The 12,464-nt window shown below is 52.5% G+C and overlaps 1 protein-coding gene across 5 annotated transcripts; it reads left to right on the top strand.

Moving 5' to 3' along the window:
• The first annotated feature begins 771 nt into the window (after positions 1-771).
• TFE3 (transcription factor binding to IGHM enhancer 3) lies at positions 772-12,231 on the top strand. 5 transcript variants are annotated; one of them, XM_074323831.1, is made up of 10 exons: positions 772-1,141; positions 3,450-3,563; positions 4,594-4,829; positions 5,418-5,663; positions 5,746-5,850; positions 7,248-7,368; positions 7,691-7,747; positions 7,914-7,989; positions 8,954-9,101; positions 9,586-12,231. In XM_074323831.1, the coding sequence occupies exons 3-10, from the start codon at positions 4,614-4,616 to the stop codon at positions 10,027-10,029; spliced, it is 1,413 nt and encodes a 470-aa protein (XP_074179932.1). In that variant the 5' UTR covers positions 772-1,141; positions 3,450-3,563; positions 4,594-4,613; the 3' UTR covers positions 10,030-12,231. The 5 variants fall into 5 exon arrangements, with proteins under 5 accessions (XP_074179932.1, XP_019569871.2, XP_019569872.2 ...); XM_019714312.2 differs by having other exon boundaries at positions 4,529-4,829; XM_019714313.2 differs by having other exon boundaries at positions 775-1,141; positions 7,664-7,747.
• The last annotated feature ends 233 nt before the right edge of the window (positions 12,232-12,464 follow it).

Below are 12,464 nucleotides of genomic sequence, written 5' to 3'. Positions count from 1 at the left end.
CCTGCCAGGCAGGTACTTTGGACCCCGACATAACAGGTCAGGAAAGCTGAAGCTCAGAGAAGGGAAGTCTCTTTTCCATAGCCAAACCCTGGTCTTCATGTTTCCAAAAGTCATTCATTGAAAGGAAAAGATCTAAATTCTACCCTTACACTCATTCATCCGTCTATCAAGGATTTATTAAACATTGTGTAGCACAACGACCTAGTACAACAGGCGCTCTAGAAGACACAGAGTAGGTGGGGCGCTCCGGGGAAGACCAGCTGGGCGGCTGGACTGTACCGAAAGAGCGAGGTTTCTCGTGCGCACCTCCAGGGAATGTAGCTGCCTACGCCTCCCAGTTATGGCTTTGGCTAAATTGAGGTTGGAGCGTGGTCCAAGAAACCGATATTACGAATATTGGCCGAGAGGGGGCACGGTTCCGCAGCTAGAAGCGTGGCCTGAAGATCCTCTGAGCGGCGACTGGCCACCGGTGCGCAGGCGCAAAGGACCCAAGGAGTGGTTTAGTATCTTTCGGAAGGTTAATTTGAGACAAGGAGGCGTGACTTAAACAAATTACCTCTCGCTGATTTGCCTCTGAATCTGAGGGCGTGGCCTAGTATCCTCCTTCTCGGAATGAGGGTCGGCCAATCTAGTTTTCCCTCCCTGTCGGAGGCGTAGTTTAGGGCGGGTCCTTTAACCAGCCCACGACAATTGGTCGCCTCACTCCGAGGGCGGGGACCAGCGAACCGTCCATCTTCCGTGCGGTCACTTCCTGTGGAGTTTCCCCAGCCCAGGGAGGAGGGGGAAGAGGATGAGAGGGAGGAGGGCGGTCGTCCGGGGTTAGGTTCGGGGGTGTTGGTCCGTTCACGGCGGGGGATGACTCACAGCCCATCCCATCTCCCCGACGCCGCCCGCCCGCGCAGAGCTCGCTCCATGGCTTAGCGGAGGAGGCGGTGGCGAGCAGGGGGGTGGGGGACTCTTATTTTGTTAGGGGGACCGGGCCGAAGCCCGACCGGCCTGGCAGGGCTCGCCCGGGGCCGGGCGTCATGTCTCATGCAGCCGAGCCAGCTCGGGACGGCGTAGAGGCCAGCGCGGAGGGCCCTCGAGCCGTGTTCGTGGTGTTGGAAGAGCGCAGGCCGGCGGACTCGGCCCAGCTGCTCAGGTGCGGGGCCGCCTGGGGCCGGTAGTGCTGACTGGGGTTCCCAGGAGCCTGATCTGTGGGCAGCGGGGGCCCGGACTAGAATTGGAGGCCCTCGGCCTAGGCTTGGAGGACGTCGGGGCGCCCGTCTTGGTGGGGGGGCACCTCAGGAATCCAGCGGTGGCCTGCTTGGACTGAGGCTTAAAGAAGTCATGGAAGTGCATTAAGGGAGGCCTGGTTCAGATTTGGGGGGACCCTTGACTGGGTATAGAGGGACATATTGTGTTGTATTCAGAAACTGGTCTAGGGTAGCTGAACTTGGGGGACAGACTGATTAGAGGCTGAATTTGGGGTCCTTGAGTCAGGCACGAGGGAGATGAATTTGAGGGGGCACTCGGTAGGTGAGGCATTGATTTTAAGGGACATTTTCCCTCAGTGTCAGAGAAAGGGTCCTGGGGGACAGAAGTGCCGTCTTGGGAGCTTGGTGATTCCCCGTGGCTGGTTGCTGGAGGCTGTGTTTGGGGATAATGTGAATCTGGAGGGATTTGGGGGTATCTCAGATATACTGCATGGGACCAGACTTGTGAGTGTGAGCGAGCATGAGAAGCAACATTCATCAAGACTTGAATAGACTAACACGTTCACCCCTGCCCACCCACCCAGCTGGGTCAGATCCCCGGGATAGTGGAAAAACCCTCTTCTCACACCCTCGTCTGGGCTTGAATGGGACAGACCGGCATACAGAGGTGATGGAGATGGTGGTTGGTACCTCTTACTTAGCTCAGAGAAGGCCTCAGACCTTATTTGGGAATCCAGAGGAGGGTCTTGTTCCTGCTGCCACCTGCCCTAACCTCTCAGCAAGCCACTCCCTGCTCACCCCCTACACACACATGTTCTTTTTATCTCACCCTCCCAGTTTGTCTCTCAGACCCTGGAGATAATCTTGAATCTGTCGCTAGAGCTGGAATGAGCACCAGTTGCACCATCCCTGCCCGGGTGGGTCCTGCTTGGCCTCTTATCCTCACTTCCATCGGCGGCCTGGGAAGCCCCAGCCCCTTCGCTCCAACTTCTGTGGTATGGGTGTGTGAGATGGGAGGGGGCCTTGCCTTCTGTCTGGGATTGTGCTGAGCTCAGCAGCTCCTTGAGCTTCCTCTTCCCGACTTCCTGGGTGGTTTTAGGGCCCCATCTGAGGGTGAGGAAAGGAAGACGTCCTTGGGGAGGGGAGAGAATTCTTGTTAAGTGAAGTCACTTCATCTCTCAGGATTCTAAATCTTTGACTAAACTGAAGGGTGCATGTCCCTCTCCATGCGTGTTCATGTCCCCTACACACTGGGGTCTTGTACCGAGCGTGGAGGGTTGAGCAGGAGACTTTCCGTGTATCGATTCACCATCTTCTAATGCCTTTATAACAACCTAGATCATCCCAGTAGTGGAAATAGATGAAAGGGAGGGGTGTATATGGCTTCTTTTGTGTGAGTGGGTGTTGGTATTGGAGGTGTGTGCATTTTTGATCTATCCAAAAAACAAGAGAGCGCTGGGCAAGCTCATCCAGCCAAGAAAAGAAAGCTTGCATAAATCGTATCTTCCACCCAAATTCTCCCTCTTGTAAATCCAGATTGTTGGACCGAGGGGAGACTTTGATATTTCCATTTTGTATTTGGGTTTGTATTGGCATCCCAGGAACTCTGGCTGGGGCGGCCTGAGAGTACGGACTTATTTGCCAAGTGATGGATCTTTCTGTAAAGTCAATCTTGGACCCCAGTTCTTTGTGATGCATTCGATCTGTGTTACAATGGGCTGTTATGCTGAGGGATGCCTCTGTCAATGGGGTGTTAAAGCTGAGTGATGGCTCTATCATGCTGTTTGTATGTAGATAAACGTGAGCTCACATTCAGCAGCCAGGAAAACAGTAGGGGGTGTGGGGGTTGGGAGGGGTTTGAATGCAAAGTCCGGAAGCCTGCAATTTAAATCGTCCTTCCTAAACTCTTCATTTCCATTTTCCTCCAAAACCAGGTTGTGGTTACACGTGAGTATTAGAGCTAGGAGTTGGGATCCAGGAACTCTTCTTATTTTGCTTTTATTATTTTGAATCTTAAGAGACTATGAGTAACACAGCAAAAGAGGATGGGGAGGGGAGAGGGGTGTGAGGAGGGGAGAAGACATGGGAATTCATGGTGGTGGTACCCAGCAGAGTGGCTGAGTGTTAGATACATTCAGAACACTTGCCCTCCATCTCCCCAGCCCTTTCTCTATCTCGCTTTCTCTTTCTTTGAGGGGAGTAAAGTCTCCATCCAAAAACTGACCACCACCCCTACCTCCCCCGCACCCTCAGCCTGAACTCCTTGCTTCCGGAATCCGGGATTGTTGCTGACATCGAATTAGAAAACGTCCTTGATCCTGACAGCTTCTACGAGCTCAAAAGCCAGCCCCTACCACTACGCTCCAGGTATCTCTCTATCTGACTCCCCTTCTCAATTCTCCAGGCCCCTCCATCCACTCTTGGTGGGCTGAGGCCCTCAGTGCCAGCCCAACCCATTCTTTCCAGCACCCTGTATAGTCCAGATAGTAAAATGAGGGGCCAGAAAGAGCATATTACAGAAAAGCAGGTGGCCAAGCGAAAACTAGGATTCCAGTAACTCGGACTAGACCTCCCTAGACCTCCTGAGCCTTTCCCCACCCCACCTGCAAACCCATTCATTCACAAATATGGCCTGCAGCTTGCCTAGAGAGCCCACTGACCAGGCTTGGCCTTCTCAAGCTGAGACCAAGGGGGCGGAGCCATACCCACTACCCCTGCTCTCTCCCTCCCCCATTCAACAAACTCACCCACCCCCCACCCACCCCCAGCCCTTGAGGAACCCTGCAGGTCTTTTCTTTCTCCAAGCTGGGAAGTCTAAATGTGCTGAGTCATGGGCCTGGGCTCTAAGAGAGGGGAGGGGACCTGGAAGAGGGGCAGGAAGAGAGGATTGTGAAATTTCTTAGATTTTCAAGACTGACTAGCTCCTGGAACTAGACGCCCAGGCAGGAGAAGAAGGGCCTGTGATTACCCCTGTAGCCTGTTGCCCACCCCCAGGAGCTCAGGGAGCAAAGCATCTCCAGCCTTAAATTGAGCTTGTGAGCCCTCTGTATCCACATCTATTACTACAGCCTCAATTCTGCTTCCTTCCATTTTCCTTTAAATAGGATAAAGCCCCTCTCCCAGAGCCAAGCAGTAGCATCCCTGCTCAATATATGAACTGGCCCAAATCCAGGCTTCGCTATGAGGACTGAGCGCTAAAATTCCCCCACCAGACTGACTTCTGAGGGCTGCTACCAGGCCTGGTTCCTGTCATTACTCTCTCACACTGTGACTCCTTAGGTTTGGGTTGAGACTTTTAGCTTACCTGTGGCCCCATATTTCCCATTCCACAGCCTCCCAATATCACTGCAGGCCACACCGGCCACCCCAGCTACCCTGTCTGCATCATCTTCTGCAGGGGGCTCCCGGACCCCTGCCATGTCGTCATCTTCATCACGTATCTTGCTGCGGCAGCAGCTAATGCGGGCCCAGGCCCAGGAGCAGGAGAGGCGTGAACGTCGGGAACAGGCTGCAGCCTCTCCCTTCCCCGGTCCTGCGCCTGCCTCTCCTGCCATATCTGTGGTTGGCGTCTCTACTGGGGGCCACACATTGGGCCGTCCTCCCCCTGCTCAGGTGCCCAGGGAGGTGCTCAAGGTAAGGTCCAGAGGCCCTGGGAGGGGGCTCCCGCTGATGGGTCCTGGTGGACTTTGGGTGAGGTCCTGGGGCTCTAAGCAAGGTCACAGGTACTGTTAAAGTAGGCTGTGCTAGTGTCCCATTGTGTTTATGGTTTCCAGTGTATTCTTGTGAAGTTGTGAGGGGTACTTGGGGGCCACAGGCTGTCTTGGACCATGGAGGGTCGTGAGTGCCCCAAGTGGGCCCTGGGGTCTACGGAGTGGCTTTAGTAGAGCCTCATGTATGTGTAACACATTAGGAGTTCTTTGGCTTTTGGGGTATCTTCGGAAGCCATGCGTAGTTCCTGGGAAGAATCTTGGGAACAGCTGAGGGATGCTGCCAGCCATGGGTGGGTCCTGGAGGCTGTGAGGGATTTCTGAGAAAGGAAATTTGGAGGCTGGGGAGACTTACCAGTATTGTGGGGTGGTTCTCAGATTCTGGGCCCGGTTCATAGGCCTGAGCCTAGGAACAGATGACTTCTGAGGATGGGACTGGGGCTCAGAGTCAGTCACCCCTCTGAGCCCTGTTCTACCTTGTCCCCTCCTGTACTTCCTCCCCCTTATCCCACAGGTACAGACCCACCTGGAGAACCCAACACGCTACCACCTACAGCAGGCGCGCCGGCAGCAGGTGAAACAGTACCTGTCCACCACACTTGGGCCCAAGCTGGCTTCCCAGGCCCTCACCCCACCACCAGCGGCTGCTAGTGCCCAGCCGCTCCCTGCTCCCGAGGCTGCCCATGCTACTGGCCCCACAGGCAGCGCCCCTAACAGCCCCATGGCACTACTCACCATCGGGTCCAGCTCAGAGAAGGAGGTATGTGACTGTAGAAAACCCTCCTTATGTTCCCTGCTCCACCTTCTTCTAAACCCTCTTCCATATTGACTTATTCCCCCAGATTGATGATGTCATTGATGAGATCATTAGCCTGGAGTCCAGTTACAACGATGAGATGCTCAGCTATCTGCCTGGAGGCCCTGCGGGGCTGCAGCTCCCCAGCACGGTGAGGCCCTAAGATGGAAAGTTGTTCTGACAATTAGCACATGCCTCTATCCCTGACACTACACCCAAGCTGGCTATGTGTAGAAGAGACCCTTGCCTTGGATTATATTGAGATAGAGGGGGAGGCTGTATGATGAGAATGGGGCATCTCAGTGCCCTGGGGCCTGATGTTGGATTGCATGGAGATGTGGGCCTTGTAGATTTTGATACATACAGGGTGGGAATTTCATGAAGATATTAGGGCATACCAAGATGCTTGAGCTTCACTGTGGGATGCACTGAGAGATGGGACTCTTGTAGCATTTTGAATGTGCCCAGAGATTGGGACACGCTAAAAATTGCAAAACTTGGTATGGATGGACCTTGAAGTGATTACAGTGTACCATGTCTCTCGCAGTGAGCTGTGCCAATAGGCTGAGTCCTGTAGAGAGTGGATAAAACTTGCTAGAGCAAGAGATATACCAATAAATTGTAACATTCTGCTTCTGGAACTTTCCCAGAGTCCCATAACTTGCTTTGAGACATACCCTGTGGCTGTAGCTTTGCTTCTTTCCAACTTATCAAGAGGATAGAAGCATATATAAAAACGGTAGTGGTTTATCAGAACTTTTTATTGATTGGGACACAGAGATTGGAACCTCGGGGTTTCAAGAGATGAAATCATCAATAGGTGGGACTGCTTATTTTTGGATTAGTATGATGCCCGGGAGTATATCCAGGAGAATTCAAAGGAGAGAAAACAATCTAGGCAGACATAAAAGCAGTGCTAGTTATGTAGTTGGTTGGACAAGAAATCTTGGGAGATCAGAATGTGTAAGAAGATACTAGAGTCAGGACCTTGGTGCATGGCTGCTGGAGACCATATACGTATGGTGCTGCAACAGTCACAGCAAAAGACTGGAGATTGGGCTGGAACTCTCCAGAAGATCAGATTTGGGGTGGCAACGTTGCCATGACAGTTTCCCGAGGTCTGAGAAGATTGGGTTGGAGTGTTCCAAGAATGCTGAATTGGAATGTTGTGCTGGAGGGTGAGGGGCAACGGACTGAAATGTTGCATAGGAGCCAACAAAGACCAGAGAAGGGTGGTTTTGCAGCATTTCTTATAGCCAGCTCCAGGGTTTGGGAGATGGGCTTCAGCGGTCACTAAGGGATTTGAGGGGCTGCGGCGGCATGATGAACAAGCCAGGCAGGCTATCGTCCCCCAGCAAAGCACGGTAGGTCCACTTGATCCTGTCCTCCCTTGTTGAGTCACCATGTGAAATTCCCTTGAAGGAGAAGGAAGGATTCCCATACTCAGTCAGTCTATGCTTGCATTGGGGGGGGGGGGGCTCGGGAGCCTCATTTTGAGATGGGGCTGAGCCTGGGGTCTGTTTGCAACTATCCTTTCTCTTCCTCCAGCTGCCTGTGTCAGGGAACCTGCTGGATGTATACAGTAGTAGTCAGGGCGTGGCCACGCCCACCATCACTGTCAGCAACTCCTGCCCAGCTGAGCTGCCCAACATCAAACGGGAGATCTCTGGTAAGGGCCAGGGTCAGCCCCATGTCTATCAGCCCCAGGGGTGGGCCTGGTGCTGGGGGAAGGGGATTAAGCAGACAGAAACTGGAGGACTCATTGCCCTCTTTTTCCACATGATCCGTGGTCTTGTTTTCACCCCACTGCCTCTCATCTTGGGTTTAACAAATGGCCTGTAACCATGGCTTCTTGAAAAACAGTAAAAAAGAGTGGCACTTTTTAAAAAAGTCACTCCCTGCCTGTGCCCACCAAAGCCTACTTCAACAGCACATGCTGCCGTGCATCTTTCCTGTGCCCACAGACCCTGACCACCCCCACTCTCTTCCAGAGACGGAGGCTAAGGCTCTTCTGAAAGAACGGCAGAAGAAGGACAATCACAACCTAAGTAAGAATGCATGCTCTCGTCAGCGTTTATGCAGCCCTGCCTCACTCTGTGCCCCAACCTACCTTGGCGGGGGGACGGCTTTCACTGCAACAGCTTCCCAACACCCCAGTTTCTCCTCTTTCCTCCTTGGCCTGTTGACAGCTCTTTCTCTCTCCTGCCTCCGTAGTTGAACGTCGCAGGCGATTCAACATTAACGACAGGATCAAGGAGCTGGGCACCCTCATCCCCAAGTCCAGTGACCCGTGAGTCTGGGCCTGGGCCTGGAACCCCTGGCTGAGGGAAGTTGGGGTGGGGACCCCACTCCCTTAAAGTTGTTCTCAGGGAGTTCCAACCTTGGTGGGAACCACCCAACATGTCTGCTTTTCTATGGCCCCTTCACACCCAGCTTTCCTCACCCTGAGTAGGGTCGCAGCCCCTCACCGTGTCATCACCTGAAATTTTAGGTTCACGACATTATGGTCCATGTGCCTCATCTGGTCCCTGCAGGACATAGGCACTTAGTTTTCTGTTCATTTCATGCTTCCTTTATTAATTCAGGAAACATACTGAGCTTGTGCTTTGTGCCAGGTACTGTGCTAGGTCCTGAGGCGACTAGAGGGAACACAATAGACAAAAATCCCTGACCTCACGGAATTAATATTTTAGTGGGGTCAGACAGACAGCAAACAAGATAAATAACTAAAATCCATGTAATTATGAGTGTTGTGGACAAGAATAAAGAATAGGAGGAAGATGGGGGAATGCTGGGGAGGGTTGCAATTTGGGGTGAGGACGGTGGGGACAGAACAGACCTCGATGAACAAGGAAACATTTGCGTTAACAGCCTAAGGAGGGAAGGCAGGAGGGAAGGTATGGGTATCTGGGGAAAGAATGTTCAAGGTGGAGGGTGTAGCTGGGTTGGAAGCCCTTTGGTGTGAATAGTTTTCCCTGTTCTGGGAGCATTGAGAAGCCATTGTGGCGGTAGTGAGATGAATCAGGGTCTGAGGTGAGGAGTATTACGAGGTCAGGTCAGAGAGGGCTTCCTGGCTTTGGGTGGGGTAGTGTTGAAAGGTTCCAGTAAGGGGGTGTGCATTCCATACACTTGATGTACCCCCTACCCTAGGTTCTAGGCATGGAACGGGGTGCTCCATCTACCTGATGCAACCCCATCTCCCAAGGGATTCCATATGCAGCACTCCGTTCTTTCTTCTCTCCCCTGCCTCACAGGGAGATGCGCTGGAATAAGGGCACCATCCTGAAAGCCTCTGTGGATTATATCCGCAAGTTGCAGAAGGAGCAGCAGCGCTCCAAGGACCTAGAGAGCCGGCAGCGGTCCCTGGAGCAAGCCAACCGCAGCCTACAGCTCCGGATTCAGGTCTGGAAGGAGGAGGTGGTGGCAGGGGTGAGGAGGGTTTCCTGCAGGCAGAGGCAGGGGAAGGACAGGCCAGGATTTCCCCTCCTGGCATACTTGGGGGATTCTGGGGCTTCCCAACTCCCATGATGATGATGGTGATAAATAGCAATCATAACACATTAACAAAAATAATCATGAATATTGGCTAGTGTATATTGTGTTTATCTTGTACCACGCACTGTGACAAGAGCCTTGTCTCCATTTTCTATTTTCTAAGTTAATCATCACAACAACCCTATGAAACCAGGACCATTATTATACCCATTTTACAGATTGGGACTCTGAGGCTCAGAACCCTTAAACAACTTGTCTGAAGTTATGCAACTAGTGAGTGACAGAGGCTGAATGCAAACCAGGACAACTTGCCCTTTAACTGTTACACTCCTTTGCCTCTGAGGGGCTCTGAACTCCATCTTATCCCACACCCACACCCTACTTTTTGCAGGAGCTGGAACTGCAGGCTCAGATCCATGGTTTGCCGGTCCCTCCCACCCCAGGGCTGCTCTCCCTGGCCACAACTTCAGCCTCTGACAGCCTCAAGCCAGAGCAGCTGGATGTTGAGGAGGAGGGGAGGCCAGGCACAGCGACGTTTCATGCAGGGGAGGGGCCTGCTCAGGGTACTCCCCATCAGCAGCCCCCAGTGCCACCCTCGGATGCCCTTCTGGACCTGCACTTTCCCAGTGACCACCTGGGGGATCTGGGGGACCCTTTCCACCTGGGCCTGACGGACATTCTGATGGAGGAGGAAGAGGGGGTGGGGGCGGGACTGTCAGGGGGTGCCCTATCCCCCCTGCGGGCTGCCTCTGACCCACTACTCTCTTCGGTGTCCCCCGCTGTCTCCAAGGCCAGCAGCCGCCGCAGCAGCTTCAGCATGGAGGAGGAGTCCTGATCAGGTCTCACCCCTCCCCTGGGGTTTCCCCACCCAGGAAAGGAGGACAAGTTAGGATGAGGCCCTCTTCCTTTTCCCTCACCCTCCCATGAGACTGCCCAGCCCAGGTGTTCTGGGGGAAGAGATGAGAGGAGGAATCAGGTGACACCCTGCCCCTTCCCTCACAGGCCCAGCCAGTGGTGAGATCAGGGCCTATCCCCCAGAGATAACTGCCTCATCCCTGCCCCATGAGACCCACCCTTGCCCAGGTGAGGGAAGGAGACAGGATGAGGTCCATCCCTGTTCCCTGGGGACTGTCCTAACCATGTCTCCTGGGATAAGGAGGTGTCAGGACGCTGCTCCATCCCGTCTTAGAGCTGCCAGGCTAGTCCATTCTGGCAAGGCAGGGGAGTCAAAATGATGGAGTTTCCACCCTGGGGGTTTAAGCCCTACCTTTTCCCCATGACCCCTGTCCTGCCTAGGCCAGGAACAGAACTGAGGATGAGAGCCAGACCCTTCACCTGGGAACTCAGTCTTCCAGCAATAAAAGGAGCCAGGCCCCGCCCCTTCCCTGTAGAAACAGCCCAGAGAGGGTATTTCAGGCTTGGAGGAGTCTGCAAGATTAAGCCACTATGTGGAGATGACAGCCCTTGTCCCTCAGCAACATCCCATCCAAGCATTCCACTGAAGGGAGGAGTGGTACTTCAGCTCCCCGCCTTAACCAGGGACCAAGGTGACTTAACCCAGGAGGGCTCTCAGCTAACTTTGACCTTGGGGAAGGGGGCAGATCTCGAAATCTTGTGGGTTGACATTCCAAACCTAGATCACGAGTGAGAGACCCCTACCCTTGGGCAGAGTCCTGTCTCCTTCCTTGAAGGGCAATTTCAGGAGGTGATGGGGAATAGAGGGTACTGAGTCCAGGTTCCCAGAGCCAGCACCCCATTACTTTTTTTCAACATGTAGAGGAACAGGATGAAGGAAGGGGCCCTTCTGGGGATTTCCCCAGCCCAGGAAAAAGTAGAAGCTTGTCCCAACAAGGCAGAGGCTTGGAGGAAAGGTTGCAAAAACGTGTACTCCTCTTTTGTTTATCTGATTTTTTTACTGACCCCCTACTCAAGCTAGGTCACCCCCCCAACCTCTGGCCTCCACCCAGCTCTCCATTTGGAGGACTCTTCCCCATCCTCATTTCAGAGTTACCCATGGACACTCCCCACCCCTCCTACCACATACACCCAAGATTGTCAGCTTTGGGTTGTTGAAGCCAAGCCCCAAGAAGGGTGCACTGAAGGGTCTGTAGGTTTGTCATTAAAATAAATGCTAAGCGTGTTTGATGCGCTTTTAACTTTGGCAAAGAGTCTCCTGTCCTTTTGACTATGCAGTGAGCATGGCTCACGCAGGCCAGGAGGAAGGAAGGTTCTTGGAAGAAACAGATTTAAGAGGGATGGATAAAATAATTTAGCTAGAAAGGGGCTGGAGGAAAATAACCTGCCAACAAAAGCAATCAGTCCTTAACTACCTGCCAGGCACCTTCCTGACTGTTGCAAATTATTCACCTAATTTATTATTCTAAGGAATATTCATCAAGGAAGTACTGATTTCTTATTCCTGTTTCATGTTTGAAGAAACCAAGGAATAGAATTTAATCTGAAGATATACAGCTGGTAAATGGATGAAGAGCTAAATGGTAGACAAGTGAGGGCTGTAGTTTGAAAAATGTCACTGAGGGCAGAGGGGTCAAAGATTTTCTTACACTTTTCAAATTGATAAGGAAGTGCAGGAACATTACCTGCTGGCAGAGAGTGAAGGCGGTCCAGGTGGGAGAAAGGGCAAAGAAATGGTAAAGGTCAGGAATAGGCAAGCAACTCCATTTTGGAACAGATGTTGACATTCTGGGGGAACTTTATAGAGGTGAACAGAAGTATCTTGAAGGCTGGGAAAAAATATTCCTGGAATTGCTCCACCATACTCTGCACTCCCAGGACAGGCATCAGGCCTGGACATGTATCTTCCCCAGCAGACAACCCCAAAGTACTGGGACCTGGTCTGGTCCTGTGTCTCTCCCAGCCGACTGAGCACAAAACTTGCTACTCCTTTCTAGCCTGTCATCACACTGACCCCTGGTTGTTGAATCTACTACTAGACTGGTCGCTCCCTAATAACTTTATTTTTTTCTCTGCAAATTTGCCATATTCTCTTTATAAAGATAATATGTAATACCTGGAAGTGTTTGTTGTTGTTTTTTTATTTTATTTTTATTGGGGAACTTTTTCCAAGACCCATCAGCTCCAAGTTAAGCCGGGTGTTTTTTTTTTTCATTTTCGTCTTCTTCCGCCTCCCCCCCCCCCCCACTCCGGTTCAAGCCATTGTTTCTCAGTCTAGTTGTGTAGGACTCTGCTCCCTGGCCCAAGCTGGTATTATGAGCTTTGTGCTCCCATAGGCTGAGGCAGCCGTCGCCA

Source organism: Rhinolophus sinicus, chromosome X, assembly GCF_036562045.2.
Source record: "Rhinolophus sinicus isolate RSC01 chromosome X, ASM3656204v1, whole genome shotgun sequence".
Taxonomy (NCBI): Eukaryota; Metazoa; Chordata; class Mammalia; order Chiroptera; family Rhinolophidae; genus Rhinolophus; species Rhinolophus sinicus.
This window is presented reverse-complemented; position numbering and strand designations above follow the sequence as displayed.